We start from the raw sequence: 18,996 nt of genomic DNA, 5'->3' as shown, positions 1-18,996 counted from the left end.
TCAATCAATCTAATAGTTAACTACACCTGTTTCTCTATAGCAAACTCCAAGGACAAACTTAGCTAACCTGTCTGGAGAGTAGTAGATGCAAGTTTGCCTTAGGATTTGCTTGGAGTTTGACACCACCATCGATGGACTGGGAGCTATCTGCTGGTACCGATGAGAGCTCAATGTCAATCTCATCCTGTAAAACAAAATATAATGTTTGTATGGACCAAAATATTTTATAGCAAGAATAATGTCATGAGACATTTCCAGGAAACATTTTATTACACATTAATTATTTAATCTACAATTTCTGTGCAAAGATATGCCTCATTTAGTGTAGGTAAATTCCTTGAGTAATATAATATAAATACTACAAGGATGATGCTAATCACACGTAATAAAAATTTTTTAATAATTATCCACAATGCTTCAAAACTGAGGCACAACCTTTGTGGAACCTAAGAAAATTATGTCATACAAAGCTGCAAATTTACAAGGTACAATGAATATATATATATATATATTAGACACAAGTGAACAGAGACAGTTGGTTTTTAAGGGTAATGCAATTGAAGTGTGAGCAAGGCAACCTTTATAAAGGGATTCAGAAGAAACCAGCTTTCCAAACTTGAATCCTGGAGTTGAGAAGGGCAGTACCTGCACTCTGAAGGAAGGGTTGGGATGTTATAGCTGGAGGGTAATCTGAATGCAGTGTCAGCACACCCCAGGAAAAACAGTGACTGAATGAATGATGATGGTGTTTTCTTCTTTGAGTCACCCTGCCTTGGCTGGGAATGTCCAAAAAAGAAAAATTCACCAACAATCATTCAATTGTCACATTTCTAAAAGGTTGCTGACATCACAAGCAGATTACCCTCCAACTGCACTATTCCTACCCCTCCTTCAGAGTGCTGGCACTGATAAAAAAAAAATTCAAGACTTAAATCCAGCTAACAGTTTTTCCCTGTCTAGTTGTCTTGTTGATTTTGATCATTAATACACTGATAACATTGGTTTCATTGTGGCTATCACATTAGTTCTTGTGGTTTTCAATGCTAATTTATAACTCAATTTTCTTGAGTGAAAATACGTTTCCAATGACAGTAGGTTTAACAACGCCAGTTTCTTGATACTATCAATATGGCCTGGTCATGGACTGGGCCATGGGGGCATTGACCCCCACGGCCCAGGGGTCAATGGCATGGTTTATACTTTTTCATCCCGTGTACACAAAATCCCTGCAGATCATTTCACAAACAACAATAGATAACATTTCTGTTATTTATCACAGCTGTAGCATGTGAAAGTCAGCTGCTCTCACTGGTAAATAACAGATCCCACACACTTCCCCATTTTCCCAGCACCAACACTAACACTTCCCTCCCCCCTTTCCCCCTTCTAACCAAGCCCTTCCCCTTTCCTTTTCTGGCTATAACCTCATCCCTGACTCCTTCCCTGGTAATAGTGCACACATGAATTCCAGCTTTACCTTCCTCACTCATCAGATAAGCAACATGCAAAAAAAGTAAACAACACAAGGTGGGAAAGCAAGTTCAGTGTGGTACACAAATGCAGATGTTGAAAGGACATATAGCCAAAGTAACCACAGACACTGCAGAAATCACAGACAAAGCTGACAGAAATATCAAACACCATATTTCCACAGGATATTAAGTCATTAGAAAAACAAAGGAATGGCTGTGTTAATAAAAATCAATTGAATTTTGAAGAGGTGAGAAGAATGAATATGCAAGAAGCAAATGACTTCACAGAGGGCTCAGTTAAGGCTGGGGGATGGATAGTAGTAGTTGCAGTGATATACAACCCACCACCTAACAATAGGAGACCATCACAGGAAAATGAAAACAATAACAAAGTAATGACTGACATAGCAGAAGCAGCTAAGAGTTCACAAAGAGCTAAAAAGAGCTATTTATCATGGGTGACTTCAACCACAAAGAAATAAAGACTGGCATAACTGGGACCTACATGGAGGACTGAAAACTTGATGGAGGTGATTAGAGAAAACTTTCTGAGTCAGCACATTAAGCACATGACAAAGGAGGGAGATGACAAGTCAGCAGGACTGGGCCTAGTGTTTGCCATAGGTTCATCTGACATAGTTGAAACATAATAGCGATCAGCTAGTGATCATGTAGTCCTGGACTTCAAGTACCTAGTGGAATTAAAGGAAGAGGGAAAAACAGTAGGTGAAGATTGTGAAAAGCCAGACTTTAGAAGGGAAACTTCTGAGGGATTAAGAGACTTCCTGAATGTAGTGGATTGGGACGAGGATCGGTATTAGGACAAGTGCTGTTTCTGGTTTATATGAATAATGTTTCAGAATGAACAATGCACACATTTGCAACAATCGCCATTCATTAAGAGTAGGGTGACTGTGCTTTTTACCTCCTTATCCACAGTTGATTCAAGAGCTGTGTCAAGGTCATTTGCTTCTTCCTTAATACTTGCAAAGACAGAGAAGTTGGCTCTTTCTGCAGCATCAGCCCAGCTTATTACAGCTGTGACTCCAGGAAGCAATACATGTTGTGAACTATTCTGTACTGGGGTACCTGAAAAACAGTGAGTAAAGTGTTACTCAATTTACATTATTAAATTTTTTCCTTACTCTGAAGATTTTCTCTCTTCTCAGGGAATAGAGAGGAATCAAACCCATGACAAATCAGTCTTGAAACTAGGCTAGCATTCTAACCACCAGTTTGAGTAGTCTATTGATTTGCTACTAGCTCAAATCTTGGCTGTTCTCTGAAATGTTTTTAATCTCGATAAAACTATTCTCTTCCCTGAGGGCAACATTCTTCTCCTCTTCTTAATAGTTACCTATATATACACTTATTTTCTTGTTTTATATCCCCGGATTAAGTCGTCAGCGGAATATATTATATTCAGAATAAGTAATGTTTTTTCGTCAAAATATTGGCTCGGTGAACGTCACTGAACTCAATATAAGTCATTCGTCCGTAACGTGTCCACGTGGCTTGAGCGGCCCCGACACTCCATGTACAGCCAGTGTGCCATTGTTTACAAGTCAGTGAGGACGATCCCATGCATTAGTACGATACATTTTGTATTATTCCATTCTTTTTAGTGCTTGTAACCGCTAAATACATTATAAATGGTGCAAAGGTGACATTAAAACAATATCAAAGATGGTTGACACAAGCCCACTACCATTATAGTATGCTCCTCACTTAGTGACAAATTTGTTTAACGACGTAGTCTTAGGAATGAAACTCTATCGTTAAGTGAGGAGAGGCTGTATATATAGACTGATACATTAGTTTGATGCTGGTGTAGGTTAATGAAGGTATACAGTAGTATAGAAGGACAGGCATCACTGAAGAGAGTATTCATATCTTTAACATACTTTTAACCCTTTGACTGTTTCAGGCCCCTCTCTGAAACTGTCATTCTATGTAGCTCAATTTTTGAAAAAAAAAAAATTATTTTTTCTTATGAAATGATAGAGAATCTTTTCCCGATGGTAATGACACCAAAAGTTCGAAATTTGGTCGAAAACTCGTGGAATTATGCTCCCGCGAAGTTAGCGGTCTCGGCGACATATGATTATCGGCGATTTCGCCGACTTTGAGCCCTATTTTCAGCCAATTCCATTGTTCCAGTTGACCAAACTCATAGCTATTTCTTTAGAACTCCATTTTGTCTATCAGCTGAGTACAAGAAACTTCCCATTTACTAATTTGGACTACCCAATATGGTGGTCAGAAATTGGCAATTTGGCCAATTTCACGCAAAATAAAAAAGATGCCAATTTCAAAATAGGGTCCAGAATAAACAAGGTAGACATTCGTGGCACTAAAATAACATATGCTCTGTTCATTAGTCACATCTCTAGGCCCCTCTTATATTATTATTGCTTTCTATTTTGATTTTTTATTCATACAAAAAAATACAAAATTTACTGTTATGCAGACGACTGCATTATTGTAAAAATGGTATAAATAATATCAGTGCACTAGAGAAAGAATATTAGACTCCCCAGTTGACGTGTATTGGACGTGTGGTGTGATTTATTTACTCTTGAACATTGGTAAAAATAGAACATTTCCGCTTTGAGCTCAGTTTCAAGGTCGTTTTCATCGTAAAAGTAATGAAAATCATCTCTATTTCTGTAATATGTTTTCCATTTTATCACCTAAGACCATGAAAACGCGAATACAACGATAAATACTATACAAAAATACACCTCAAAGTCGGCGTTTTATTCCAAAAAAACGATCAGTTTTTTCTTTCTCATTACGCAATGTGTGCTGCAGGATTTTTTTTATGTGGTGTACACTGACCACACAGACCCATTCTCTCACATGTGGGCCTACCAGCTTTCTCCCACTTGATTTGAAGCCGCTAGAATTATTGAGTATATATACGTCAGAAACATTGGCTCGTAAGACGTATTTATACGTCGAAAACAGTCAAAGGGTTAATATTGAGAAATTTATTACTTTTCGTGTCTTTTCAAAGACAAATGCCTCTGCTAAATGGAGTTTTTACTCCATTTAGTTGATCAAACAGCAAACACCAAATTAAAATGTAGGTTTTTCTTCTTGCTTTACGAAATGTCCTAATTCTATAATTCCATCCATGCAATATGTGGTATGCAAAACACAATGATTTTAATATGCATAACTGTTTATGGCCTGACTAAGCCTAGTACTGATGCCAAGGATCTGGAACATGTCTACAGAATAAAGCAAGGGTCACCTGTTACCTAATTAGTTTTGAAAGAGCAACTGTAATAACCTCCCTGGAATTGAAGACCACTTTAATAAAAGAAAGGAGATTAATGTCTCTCTCCAATTAAGCCTTTATTCTTAGAGTATTATCCTTAGGCTATAATACCACATTCATTTCATAACAAAAAAAAAAAAATGTGTTTAATACCAGCTTGTGCAGTTACTAGAAGTAGCTGAATACACTGCTTGATCCAGTAATGTGGTCCCATGTGGTCCCAGTTCTGGGAGCAGATGATGTACAGGAGACGATCATTTAATCGAGACCTCATGCTCTCATGGAATACCTGCAGAAAGTCAAGTAATAGGAAAAGAGCATAAAAGAAATCATTAGATATGTTCTCAAAATAGCTAAAACATTTACAAGGAAACCTATTAATTTTTTTTTTTTTTCAACAAGTCGGTCGTCTCCCACCGAGGCAGGGTGACCCAAAAAAGAAAGAAAATCCCCAAAAAGAAAATACTTTCATCATCATTCAACACTTTCACCACACTCACACATTATCACTGCTTTTGCAGAGGTGCTCAGAATACAACAGTTTAGAAGCATATACGTATAAAGATACACAACATATCCCTCCAAACTACCAATATCCCAAACCCGTCCTTTAAAGTGCAGGCATTGTACAGTGGACCCCCGCATACCGGACGCCTTGCATAACGGACAATCCGCATACCGGACGCCTTGCATAACGGACAATCCGCATACCGGACGCTTTGATCGCAAAAATTTTGCCTCGCATACCGCCCAAAAACCCGCTCAGCGCCCTTCGTCCGAGACGCGTCCAATGTGCGGCCTGAGCCACGCTCACATGTTCCGCCGGTGGCATTGTTAACCAGCCAGCGTCCGCGGTAACATCCAAGCATACAATCGGAACATTTCGTATTATTACAGTGTTTTTGGTGATTTTTTTCTGGAAAATAAGTGACCATGGGCCCCAAGAAAGCTTCTAGTGCCAACCCTACAGCAATAAGGGTGAGAATTACTATGGAGATGAAGAAAAAGATCATTGATAAGTATGAAAGTGGAGTGCGTGTCTCCGAGCTGGCCAGGTTGTATAATAAACCCCAATCAACCATCGCTACTATTGGTGGTACAGCTGCTGCTGCTGCTGTACCACCGTCAGCTGCTGCTGCACTGTCAGCTGCTGCTGCACTGTCAGCTGCTGCTGCTGTACCACCGTCAGCTGCTCCTGCTGCTGTAGTACCGTCTGCTGCTGCTGTAGCATCGTCTGCTGCTGCTGTAGCATCGTCTGTTGCTGCTGTAGCATCGGCTGTTGCTGCTGTACCACCGTCAGCTGCTGCTGCTGCTGTAGCATCGTCTGCTGCTGCTGTAGCATCGTCTGCTGCTGCTGTAACATCGTCTGCTGCTGCTGTAGCATCGTCTGCTGCTGCTGTAGCATCGTCTGCTGCTGCTGCTGCTGTAGTACTGTCTGCTGCTGCTGTAGCATCGTCTGCTGCTGCTGTAACATCGTCAGTTGCTGCTGTAGCATCGTCTGCTGCTGCTGTAGCATCGTCTTTTGCTGCTGTACTACCGTCAGCTGCTGCTGCTGCTGTAGCACCGTTGTTGGTGTGGCTTATTGAGAATACCAAGAAACAATTAACCCCAGAGGATTTGCCACCCAGGATAGCCCAAAAAAGTCAGTGTCATCGAAGACTGTCTAACTTATTTCCATTGGGGTCCTTAATCTTGTCTCCCAGGATGCAACCCACACCAGTCGACTAACACCCAGGTGAACAGGGAAAATGCCTGGAACTAGTGCTCATATTGGTGAATTTAGAGCCAGCAAAGGTTGGTTTGAGAGATTTAAGAATCGTAGTGACATACACAGTGTGATAAGGCCTGTTCTGGAAGAAAATACCAAACAGGACCTACAGTACTCAGGAGGAAAAGGCACTCCCAGGACACAGTGTCTCATCAGTCATTGCTGCATCTTCAATAAAGGTAAGTGTCATTTATTCTTCATTTAGTAGAGTAGTACATGCACAATATATATTGTGCATGTACTACTCTACTATTGTGCATGTATCCTTCTCTTTGTGTGTAGGAAAATGTATATTTCATGTGGTAAAATTTTTTTTTCATACTTTTGGGTGTCTTGCACGGATTAATTTGATTTCCATTATTTCTTATGGGGAAAATTCATTCGCATACCGAACATTTCGCATAACAGCCAGCCCTCTTGCACGGATTAAGGTCGCTATGCGGGGGTCCACTGTACTTCCCATTTCCAGGACTCAAGTCCGACTATATGAAAATAACCGGTTTCCCTAAATTATTTTTTTTTCTTTTTTTCTTCAACAAGTCGGCCGTCTCCCACCGAGGCAGGGTGACCCAAAAAAAAGAAAGAAAATCCCCAAAAAGAAAATACTTTCATCATCATTCAACACTTTCACCACACTCGCACATTATCACTGTTTTTGCAGAGGTGCTCAGAATACAACAGTTTAGAAACATACACATATAAAGATACACAACATATCCCTCCAAACTGCCAATATCCCAAACCCCTCCTTTAAAGTGCAGGCATTGTACTTCCCATTTCCAGGACTCAAGTCCGACTATATGAAAATAACCGGTTTCCCTGAATCCCTTCACTAAACATTACCCTGCTCACACTCCAACAGATCGTCAGGTCCCAAGTACCATTCGTCTCCATTCACTCCTATCTAACACGCTCACGCACGCTTGCTGGAAGTCCAAGCCCCTTGCCCACAAAACCTCCTTTACCCCCTCTCTCCAACTCTTTCGAGGACGACCCCTACCCCGCCTTCCTTCCCCTATAGATTTATATGCTTTCCATGTCATTCTACTTTGATCCATTCTCTCTAAATGACCAAACCACCTCAACAACCCCTCTTCTGCCCTCTGACTAATACTTTTATTAACTCCACACCTTTTCCTAATTTCCACACTCTGAATTTTCTGCATAATATTTACACCACACATTACCCTTAAACAGGACATCTCCATTGCCTCCAATCGTCTCCACGCTGCTGCATTTACCACCCAAGCTTCACACCCATATAAGAGTGTTGGTACTACTATACTTTCATACATTCCCTTCTTTGCCTCCATAGATAATGTTTTTTGACTCCACATATACCTCAACGCACCACTCACCTTTTTCCCTCATCAATTCTATGATTAACCTCATCCTTCATAAATCCATCCGCCAACACGTCAACTCCCAAGTATCTGAAAACATTCACTTCTTCCATACTCCTCCTCCCCAATTTGATATCCGATTTTTCTTTTTTTTTATTTTTATTATCACACTGGCCGATTCCCACCAAGGCAGGCTGGCCCGAAAAACAAAAACTTTCACCATCATTCACTCCATCACTGTCTTGCCAGAAGGGTGCTTTACACTACAGTTTTTAAACTGCAACATTAACACCCCTCCTTCAGAGTGCAGGCACTGTACTTCCCATCTCCAGGACTCAAGTCCGGCCTGCCGGTTTCCCTGAACCCCTTCATAAATGTTACCCTGCTCACACTCCAACAGCACGTCAAGTATTAAAAACCATTTGTCTCCATTCACTCCTATCAAACACGCTCACGCATGCCTGCTGGAAGTCCAAGCCCCTCGCACACAAAACCTCCTTTACCCCCTCCCTCCAACCTTTCCTAGGCCGACCCCTACCCCGCCTTCCTTCCACTACAGACTGATACACTCTCGAAGTTATTCTGTTTCGCTCCATTCTCTCCACATGTCCGAACCACCTCAAAAACCCTTCCTCAGCCCTCTGGACAACAGTTTTGGTAATCCCGCACCTCCTCCTAACTTCCAAACTACGAATTCTCTGCATTACATTCACACCACACATTGCTCTCAGACATGACATCTCCACTGCCTCCAGCCTTCTCCTCGCTACAACATTCATCACCCATGCTTCACACCCATATAAGAGCGTTGGTAAAACTATACTCTCATACATTCCCCTCTTTGCCTCCAAGGACAAAGTTCTTTGTCTCCACAGACTCCTAAGTGCACCACTCACCCTTTTCCCCACATCAATTCTATGATTCACCTCATCTTTCATAGACCCATCCGCTGACACGTCCACTCCCAAATATCTGAATACATTCACCCCCTCCATACTCTCTCTCCCTCCAATCTGATATCCAATCTTTCATCACCTAATCTTTTTGTTATCCTCATAACCTTACTCTTTCCTATATTCACTTTCAATTTTCTTCTTTTGCACACCCTACCAAATTCATCCACCAATCTCTGCAACTTCTCTTCAGAATCTCCCAAGAGCACAGTGTCATAAGCAAAGACCAACTGTGACAACTCCCACTTTATGTGTGATTCTTTATCTTTTAACTCCACGCCTCTTGCCAAGACCCTCGCATTTACTTCTCTTACAACCCCATCTATAAATATATTAAACAACCACGGTGACATCACACATCCTTGTCTAAGGCCTACTTTTACTGGGAAATAATTTCCCTCTTTCCTACATACTCAAACTTGAGCCTCACTATCCTCGTAAAAACTCTTCACTGCTTTCAGTAACCTACCTCCTACACCATACACCTGCAACATCTGCCACATTGCCCCCCTATCCACCCTGTCAGACGCCTTTTCCAAATCCATAAATGCCACGAAGACCTCTTTAGCCTTATCTAAATACTGTTCACTTATATGTTTCACTGTAAACACCTGGTCCACACACCCCCTACCTTTCCTAAAGCCTCCTTGTTCATCTGCTATCCTATTCTCCGTCTTACTCTTAATTCTTTCAATAATAACTCTACCATACACTTTGCCAGGTATACTCAACAGACTTATCCCCCTATAATTTTTGCACTCTCTTTTATCCCCTTTGCCTTTATACAAAGGAACTATGCATGCTCTCTGAAAATCCCTAGGTACCTTACCCTCTTCCATACATTTATTAAATAATTGCACCAACCACTCCAAAACTATATCCCCACCTGCTTTTAACATTTCTATCTTTATCCCATCAATCCCGGCTGCCTTACCCCCTTTCATTTTACCTACTGCCTCACGAACTTCCCCCACACTCACAACTGGCTCTTCCTCACTCCTACAAGATGTTGTTCCTCCTTGCCCTATACACGAAATCACAGCTTCCCTATCTTCATCAACATTTAACAATTCCTCAAAATATTCCCTCCATCTTCCCAATACCTCTAACTCTCCATTTAATAACTCTCCTCCCCTATTTTTAACTGACAAATCCATTTGTTCTCTATGCTTTCTTAACTTGTTTATCTCACTCCAAAACTTTTTCTTATTTTCAACAAAATTTGTTGATAACATCTCACCCACTCTCTCATTTGCTCTCTTTTTACATTGCTTCACCACTCTCTAACCTCTCTCTTTTTCTCCATATACTCTTCCCTCCTTGCATCACTTCTACTTTGTAAAAACTTCTCATATGCTAACTTTTTCTCCCTTACTACTCTCTTCACATCATCATTCCACCAATCGCTCCTCTTCCCTCCCGCACCCACTTTCCTGTAACCACAAACTTCTGCTGAACACCTTAACATTACATTTTTAAACCTACCCCATACCTCTTCGACCCCATTGCCTATGCTCTCATTAGCCCATCTATCCTCCAATAGCTGTTTATATCTTACCCTAACTGCCTCCTCTTTTAGTTTATAAACCTTCACCTCTCTCTTCCCTGATGCTTCTATTCTCCTTGTATCCCATCTACCTTTTACTCTCAGTGTAGCTACAACTAGAAAGTGATCTGATATATCTGTGGCCCCTCTATAAACATGTACATCCTGAAGTCTACTCAACAGTCTTTTATCTACCAATACATAATCCAACAAACTACTGTCATTTCGCCCTACATCATATCTTGTATACTTATTTATCCTCTTTTTCTTAAAATATGTATTACCTATAACTAAACCCCTTTCTATACAAAGTTCAATCAAAGGGCTCCCATTATCATTTACACCTGGCACCCCAAACTTACCTACCACACCCTCTCTAAAAGTTTCTCCTACTTTAGCATTCAGGTCCCCTACCACAATTACTCTCTCACATCTCCCAAAATCTCTCTCTCTCCTCTGCATTCCTCTCTTCTCCAGGTGCATACACACTTATTATGACCCACTTCTCGCATCCAACCTTTACTTTAATCCACATAATTCTTGAATTTACACATTCATATTCTCTTTTCTCCTTCCATAACTGATCATTCAACATTACTGCTACCCCTTCCTTTGCTCTAACTCTCTCAGATACACCAGATTTAATCCCATTTATTTCCCCCCACCGAAACTCCCCTACCCCCTTCAGCTTTGTTTCGCTTAGGGCCAGGACATCCAACTTCTTTTCATTCATAACATCAGCAATCATCTGTTTCTTGATTTATCTAAATCATTTGATACCCTCATCACCTTTCTCTTTTCTATGCTCACTTTCAACTTTCTACCTTTACACACATTCTCAAACTCATCCACTAACCTTTGCAATTTTTCTTTAGAAACTCCCATAAGCACAGTATCATCAACAAAAAGTAACTGTGTCAATTCCCATTCTGAATTTGATTCCCCATAATTTAATCCCACCCCTCTCCCGAACACCCTAGCATTTACTTCTTTTACAACCCCATCTATAAATATATTAAACAACCATGGTGACATTACACATCCCTGTCTAAGACCTACTTTTACCGGGAAGTAGTCTCCCTCTCTTCTACACACCCTAACCTGAGCCTCACTATCCTCATAAAAGCTCTTTACAGCATTTAGTAACTTACCACCTATTCCATATACTTGCAACATCTGCCACATTGCTCCTCTATCCACTATCATATGCCTTTTCTAAATCCATAAATGCAATAAAAACTTCCCTACCGTTATCTAAATACTGTTCACATATATGCTTCAATGTAAATACTTGATCTACACATCCCCTACCCACTCTGAAGCCTCCTTGCTCATCCGCAATTCTACATTCTGTCTTACCTCTAATTCTTTCAATTATAACCCTACCATATACTTTTCCTGGTATACTCAGTAAACTTATTCCTCTATAATTTTTAAAATCTCTTTTGTCCCCTTTCCCTTTATATAAAGGGACTATACATGCTCTCCGCCAATCCCTAGGTACCTTCCCCTCTTTCATACATTTATTAAACAAAAGTACCAACCACTCCAACACTATCCCCCCCTGCTTTTAACATTTCTGTCATGATCCCATCAGTTCCAGCTGCTTTACCCCCTTTCATTCAACGTAATGCCTCACGTACCTCCACCACACTTACATTTTGCTCTTCTTCACTCCTAAAAGATGGTATACCTCCCTGGCCAGTGCATGAAATTACCGCCTCCCTTTCTTCCTCAACATTTAAAAGTTCCTCAAAATATTCTCGCCATCTACCTAATACCTCCCTCTCCCCATCTACTAACTCCCCTACTCTGTTTTTAACTGACAAATCCATACTTTCCCTAGGCTTTCTTAACTTGTTTAACTCACTCCAAAATTTTTTCTTATTTTCATTAAAATTTCTTGACAGTGCCTCTCCCACTCTTTCATCTGCTCTCCTTTTGCACTCTCTCACCACTCTCTTCACCTTTCTTTTACTCTCCATATACTCTGCTCTTCTTATAACACTTCTACTTCGTAAAAACCTCTCGTAAGCTACCTTTTTCTCTTTTATCACACCCTTTACTTCATCATTCCACCAATCACTCCTCTTTCCTCCTGCCCCCACCCTCCTATAACCACAAACTTCTGCCCCACATTCTAATACTGCGTTTTTAAAACTATTCCAACCCTCTTCAACCCCCCCACTACTCATCTTTGCACTAGCCCACCTTTCTGCCAATAGTCGCTTATATCTCGCCCGAACTTTCTCCTCCCTTAGTTTATACACTTTCACCTCCCTCTTACTTGTTGTTGCCACCTTCCTCTTTTCCCATCTACCTCTTACTCTAACTGTAGCTACAACTAAATAAAGATCCGATGTATCAGTTGCCCCTCTATAAACATGTACATCCTGGAGCCTACCCATCAACCTTTTAGCCACCAATACATAATCTAACAAACTACTTTCATTACGTGCTACATCATACCTTGTATATTTATTTATCCTCTTTTTCATAAAATATGTATTACTTATTACCAAATTTCTTTCTACACATAGCTCAATTAAAGGCTCCCCATTTACATTTACCCCTGGCACCCCAAATTTACCTACTACTCCCTCCATAACATTTTTACCCACTTTAGCATTGAAATCCCCAACCACCATTACTCTCACACTTGATTCAAAACTCCCCACGCATTCACTCAACATTTCCCAGAATCTCTCTCTCTCCTCTACACTTCTCTCTTCTCCAGGTGCATACACGCTTATTATAATCCACTTTTCACATCCAATCTTTACTTTACTCCACATAATCCTTGAATTTATACATTTGTAGTCCCTCTTTTCCTCCCATAGCTTATCCTTCAACATTATTGCTACTCCTTCTTTAGCTCTGACTCTATTTGAAACCCCTGACCTAATCCCATTTATTCCTCTCCATTGAAACTTTCCCACCCCCTTCAGCTTTGTTTCACTTAAAGCCAGGACATCCAGTTTCTTCTCATTCATAACATCCACAATCATCTCTTTCTTATTATTTGCACAACATCCATGCACATTCAGACTTCCCACTTTGACAATTTTCTTCTTCTTATTCTTTTTAGTAATCTTTACAGGAAAAGGGGTTACTAGCCAATTGTTCCTGGCATTTTAGTTGACTTTTACAACACGCATGGCTTACGGAGGAAAGATTCTTATTCCACTTCCCCATGGATATAAAAGGAAAAGTAATAAGACCAAGAACTATTAAGATAAAATCAAAGAAAACTCAGATGAGTGTGTATAAATAAACGTGTGCATGTACGTGTAGTGTGAACTAAGTGTAAGCAGAAGTAGCAAGACGTTCCTGTAATCTTGCATATTTATGAGACAGACAAAAGACACCAGCAATCCTACCATCGTGTAAAACAATTACAGGCTTTCGTTTTACACTCACTTGGCAGGACGGTAGTACCTCCCTGGGTGGTTGCTGTCTACCAACCTACTACCTATTAATACAGTTGCAAAATTCCATAAATTCTTCTCCAGAGGAACTGAAATGGCTAAAAAGAATACAAAAAAATTTAAATAAGCATAAATGCAGTATCTTTCTAGTGAATCATTAACTACGAGAAACTTTGTTATGATCGCTTTCCAGTATCAACCACTAATAGCCAACTTTCACTAACTTATAACCTCCCCAATGGTAGATTCTCAAAACAGAGATAGTACAAGGGAAAAGGAAAAAGAGGACAATGATCCACAATCAGGTTCCTATTCATAACTTTATTTCCACCACAGAGGATATAAATATTCCTATAAAACTAATGCCCCCAAACCCCAAGGAGTGTGTGCCTAGGTTGACATGGGGCTCCAAAAGCCCCATGTCAACCTAGACAGCCTCTCCTACCATGATTCTTGCCTAAAGCCAATGACACTTCTTCTGCTGCCAGTTGAGAGTCCTTCCCTCATCAGCTGCCATATTATAGACACTAGACATGTCATGCAACTTCACCAATCCTAGATGCCTCATAGCAAATATAAGCAATTCTCTATTAGGTATATAATGTAAAACTACCTCAACAGGAAAGACAAACTCTTTCGTAAAAACCAATGCAGTCTACAGTGCCTGCAAAAATAATCCGGACCTCCCTTTTATTACATAAATATTTAAAAAGCAGCATATATAGCATTTAATGTACAGCTCTGTTTATCTGGAATGTATCTTATGTGAAATGTGGTTGTTTATTGTATTTCACTATAGTTTTTGGGATGCTGAAACCAATATGACCACAATAAGAACTGACTGGTTAAAGGAAACTGAATGCAGTTTTTTAATGCTTTGCTGTCCAGACTTCCCAAAATAATGTTGCTGCCAGTGTCCAGTTTTTAAACAAAAAATATTTTTTCTTCTGAAATGGAAGAGAATCTTTTTCTGAAGGAAATGACACGAAATGTATGAAATTTGAGGGATAATTTACAGAATTAAGCAAAGGCAATTTTGCCCAATTTCACTCTTATTTTCAGCCAATTCTATTGTTCCATTTGATCAAATTCTTAGCTATTTTGCAAATATGCCTTCCATTGAACTATTACAGCTACTTATAAAATGCACAAAGTCAGTAATTTGGCAAATTTTACACAAAATTAAAAAAATACCAGTTTAACCCTTTCACTGGCAGTGTCATAATATTACAGCTTGCAAGCCAGTGTTGGTGCCGTAATATTACGCCAAAATTCTAGCGACTTCCAGTCTTGCAGAAGATGGGTCTGAGTGGTTAGTGTGTGCAGTATAAAAAAAATCCTGCAGCACACAGTGCATAATGAGAAAAAAACCTCCGACCATGTTTTTGGTTTAAAACACCGAGTTTGCAGTGTATTTTCATATGGTATTTATGACTATTCTCGTTTTCTTGGTCTCATTTGATAGAATGGAAGATATATTACAGAAATAGAGATGACGTTGAATGGTTTACGAACTAAAAGTACCTTGAAATTGAGCTCAAAATAGCAGAAATGTTCAATTTTTTCCTATGTTCAAGAGTAAACAATATATGTCAACTGGTGAGTTTAACATGCTTTCACAAATGCGCTGATATTATTTATACCATTTTTATAATAATACAGTAGTCTGCATAACAGTAAATCTTCTATTCTTTGTGTGAATAAAAATTCAAAATGGAAGGCAAGTGGGACCTGGAGATGTGACTAATGAACAAAGAAAATGTTATTTTAGTGCTAGGAATGTTTGCACTGTTAATTCTGGACCCTATTTTGAAATTGGCCTTACTTGAATTGTGTATGAAATTGGCCAAATTACCAATGTCTGATCACTTTATTGGGTAGTTGAATCGGTAAATGGGTGGTTTCTTGTACTCAATCAATAGAACAAATGGAGTTCTAGCGAAACAGCTATGAGTTTAATCGACTGGAATAATGAAATTAGCCTAAAATAGGGCTAAAAGTGGGCGAAATTGCCAATGCATAAATATCGCCGAGGTCGCTAACTTTGCGAGAGCATAATTCCATAAGTTTTCCATCAAATTTTGTATTTTTGGTGTCAATACCATTGGGAAAAGATTCTCTATCATTTCATAATATTTTTTTTTTTTTTTGGGAAAATTCTTCAAAACTGAGAGCAAGTTTGTGAGCTGGGGTCTCAACAGCGAAAGGGTTAAAAATATTCATGGCACTAAAACAATATTTCCTTTGTTCATTAATCACATCCCCAGGCCTCTCCTATATTACACTTGCCCTTCATTTAGAATTCAAAATCACAAAAATAGAAGAACTGCTCTGTTTTTCAGATGAAATACAACCAGGAATGATTGGTCAAAGTTTATGGTAAAACAATAATTGAATAAGACCGGGGCATACAGGGAGGCCTTACCAGTCCTCAGGAAAACTGGCAAAAATTGAATATTTCTACTACTTTGAGCCCAATTTCAAGCTACTTCCAGTCCAGAAACCAATGAAAAAATCTTTCTTTCAGTATTACTGTAGACAGCCTGTACTGTCTGCACAGACAGCCTATGCTGTCTGCCAGCTTAGTTCATATTTTGCATCACTAAGGTGCTGCCCTCTAGGCCTGCTCCAGGTCTGTGGGAAGCTGGTCCCACACTCTCCCACGCACACAGCGGCCTAGCAGCAAAACAGAAGGCCTATTAGCTCTCTCCTCTCGTGGGCATGGCCCTACCCAGGCCATGGGCACAACACACAAGCCTGTGTACCCACCACGACTTTGCAAATAAAGTAAGAAGCCTCCGAAGACGTACCATTCACTCCCCGCTACCAGCTACACCAAATAATCTCGTTATATTACGTCTTACATTCTATTAAATGATACCAAGAAACAGACAATAAAACTATAAAACCATTGTAGAAAACACCTCGGTTATTATTTTTAACCAAACACAAGGTCATGATGCCCTGCATGGAGCAGGACTTTTTATACTGTGCACACTCATTACACAGTCCCATTCTCTCATTTCCAGGCCAAAAATTTACCTCTCAGCTTTTCTGAGCTGGCCTCAACAACAGTTCTATGCGACAGCCACTGAAAGGGTTAAATAATTATGCATTGTGGCTAAAGGGAACTGTAAATATGATTTAAACACATTGTGGGTCTGAATAAAGAACTTTTCCCTCGTAGTTTATTTACCCACCTTCCCTCCCAGGTCAAAGTTAACAGCAACTAGCCTGAATCTATAGCTTTATTTTTTTTTTTTTCAACAAGTCGGTCGTCTCCCACCGAGGCAGGGTGATCCAAAAAAGAAAGAAAATCCCCAAAAAGAAAATACTTTCATCATCATTCAACACTTTCACCTCACCCACACATAATCACTGTTTTCGCAAGGTGCTCAGAACACAACAGTTTAGAAGCATATACTTATAAAGATACACAACATATCCCTCCAAACTGCTAATATCTTTATAAATAAGTTTAATTTGCAATTTTAAGCATCATTTTTGTATTCAATTACCCAAAATTAGTAAAAAATGACTAGTTTTATTACCAAAGCATTTTTGTTGTAGACCACTGCAGTGAGCCTTTTGCATAATTCCTTAGTCATTTTAAACTCCCTTCAAATGCAAAATTATTGAATGTTTTTAAATTCTGAGTACCTGTGCACCAACTTCATTTCATACCAAAGGTTCTCAATATGATTTGGATAAGAAGTAGGACTATGCCATTTCAAAACTGTGAATTTTTTTTTGCAATTATTAAAAACAGAAAATTTTGATGTGAACTTTAAACTGTTGCTGTTTTGTTGGAATCCCAGATACACTAAACACTAATTTTGGCAGGGAAAGTTTTATGAGGATTGGTCATTATTATTTAGCTATCTGTAAGAACAAGTGGTATGGCCATAAAGCTTGTCGGCTTGAAATACTACACTTGCAGCATTCTGTAATGAAGTAAAAATAGTAAAAGATAAGAGAAATGAAACTGTACAGAATTCAGAGGTAAACAAAAGCTCAGTAAACCCTCCTATCTACTGCTCTGTCATATCAAGGGTTTGCTGTTGATTGAAAGAAAATCATGGAAACCAGAGGGTCAATGTAAGGTAGTGTCTGTCCCACAGTGATCAAGGTAACAAGAGGGATCAAATGACAGTGATAAAAAAAACTGGCTTTGCACAAAAATGAGATTACGTAAAAGGAGATTTTATATGAACTCCTTTTCTTTCCAATGGAAGAAATCCTGTCAAAATAATGTCTAAAAATAAATCAAATTAAGGAAATAAATACCTGAAAAAATTTGGCCCTGATTGGAGGCTGAGTACAGCGTAAGCCAGCCAGAAAAGCAGGTTCCAGCTTAGCTGTAAGTTCAGTGTTTCTGAGAGTATCATCCCGATAAACATGATTTACAAGTTCCAGAAACTGAGCCATGAGTTCTGTGTCTTCTGAGAACCTCTTCTCCACATACTGCATCAGCTTCACAAGAAGGATTGACTTCTCTCTCAAACTTGGGCCCTGGTTTATTGCTATTGGATTCTTGTTCTTGACCCATTCTTCCACCATCTGGTACATTAGAAATCACACATGCATCCAAATGAAAAAATACAAATGTTAACCTTATACATATATATATATATGTTTTTTTAAGCCGTTACTGATAACATAAAAAAATATTCTTAAATTTAATAATTAAATACAGGAGAAAGGGTTACTAGCCCCTTGCTCCTGGCATTTTAGTCACCTTTTATGATGTACAAAGCTTATGGAGGAAAGATTCTTCTCCATTTTCCCATGCAGATGAAAAGAAATATTATAGTAATAACAAGAACTATTAAGAAAACAAGAAAATTCAGATGGGTGTAAACACATGCACATATCTGCATGTGTAGTATGATCTAAATGTAAATTAGATGTAGCAAGATGTCCCTGCCATCTTGTGTTTTTTTTTTTTTTTCAACAAGTCGGCCATCTCCCACCGAGGCAGGGTGACCCAAAGAGAAAGAAAATCCCCAAAAAGAAAATACTTTCATCATCATTTAACACTTTCACCTCACTCACACATAATCACTGCTTTTGCAGAGGTGCCCAGAATACAACAGCTTAGAAGTTTTTTTTTTTTTTTTTTTTTTTTCAACAAGTCGGCCGTCTCCCACCGAGGCAGGGTGAAGTATATACATATAAAAATACACAGAAAAGACGCCAG

At 39.3% G+C, this 18,996-nt stretch overlaps 1 protein-coding gene across 7 annotated transcripts in view; it reads right to left on the bottom strand.

Moving 5' to 3' along the window:
- Nucleotides 1-18,996, bottom strand: part of Nipped-A (Transcription-associated protein Nipped-A) — a 362,660-nt gene that overhangs the window by 252,776 nt on the left and 90,888 nt on the right. For all 7 annotated transcript variants that reach the window (XM_070092733.1, XM_070092739.1, XM_070092738.1 and 4 more), the window contains exons 12-15: nucleotides 18,084-18,356; nucleotides 4,912-5,047; nucleotides 2,398-2,561; nucleotides 68-184 (exon numbers count right to left, since the gene is read on the bottom strand). In XM_070092733.1, the coding sequence (XP_069948834.1) occupies nucleotides 68-184; nucleotides 2,398-2,561; nucleotides 4,912-5,047; nucleotides 18,084-18,356 (690 nt within the window). The remainder of the gene's footprint in view (nucleotides 1-67; nucleotides 185-2,397; nucleotides 2,562-4,911; nucleotides 5,048-18,083; nucleotides 18,357-18,996) is intronic.

Source organism: Cherax quadricarinatus, chromosome 40 (genome assembly GCF_038502225.1).
Source record: "Cherax quadricarinatus isolate ZL_2023a chromosome 40, ASM3850222v1, whole genome shotgun sequence".
NCBI classification, from domain to species: domain Eukaryota; kingdom Metazoa; phylum Arthropoda; class Malacostraca; order Decapoda; family Parastacidae; genus Cherax; species Cherax quadricarinatus.
Note: the sequence above shows the minus strand (reverse complement) of the source record. Positions and strands in the feature narration are given on the sequence as shown.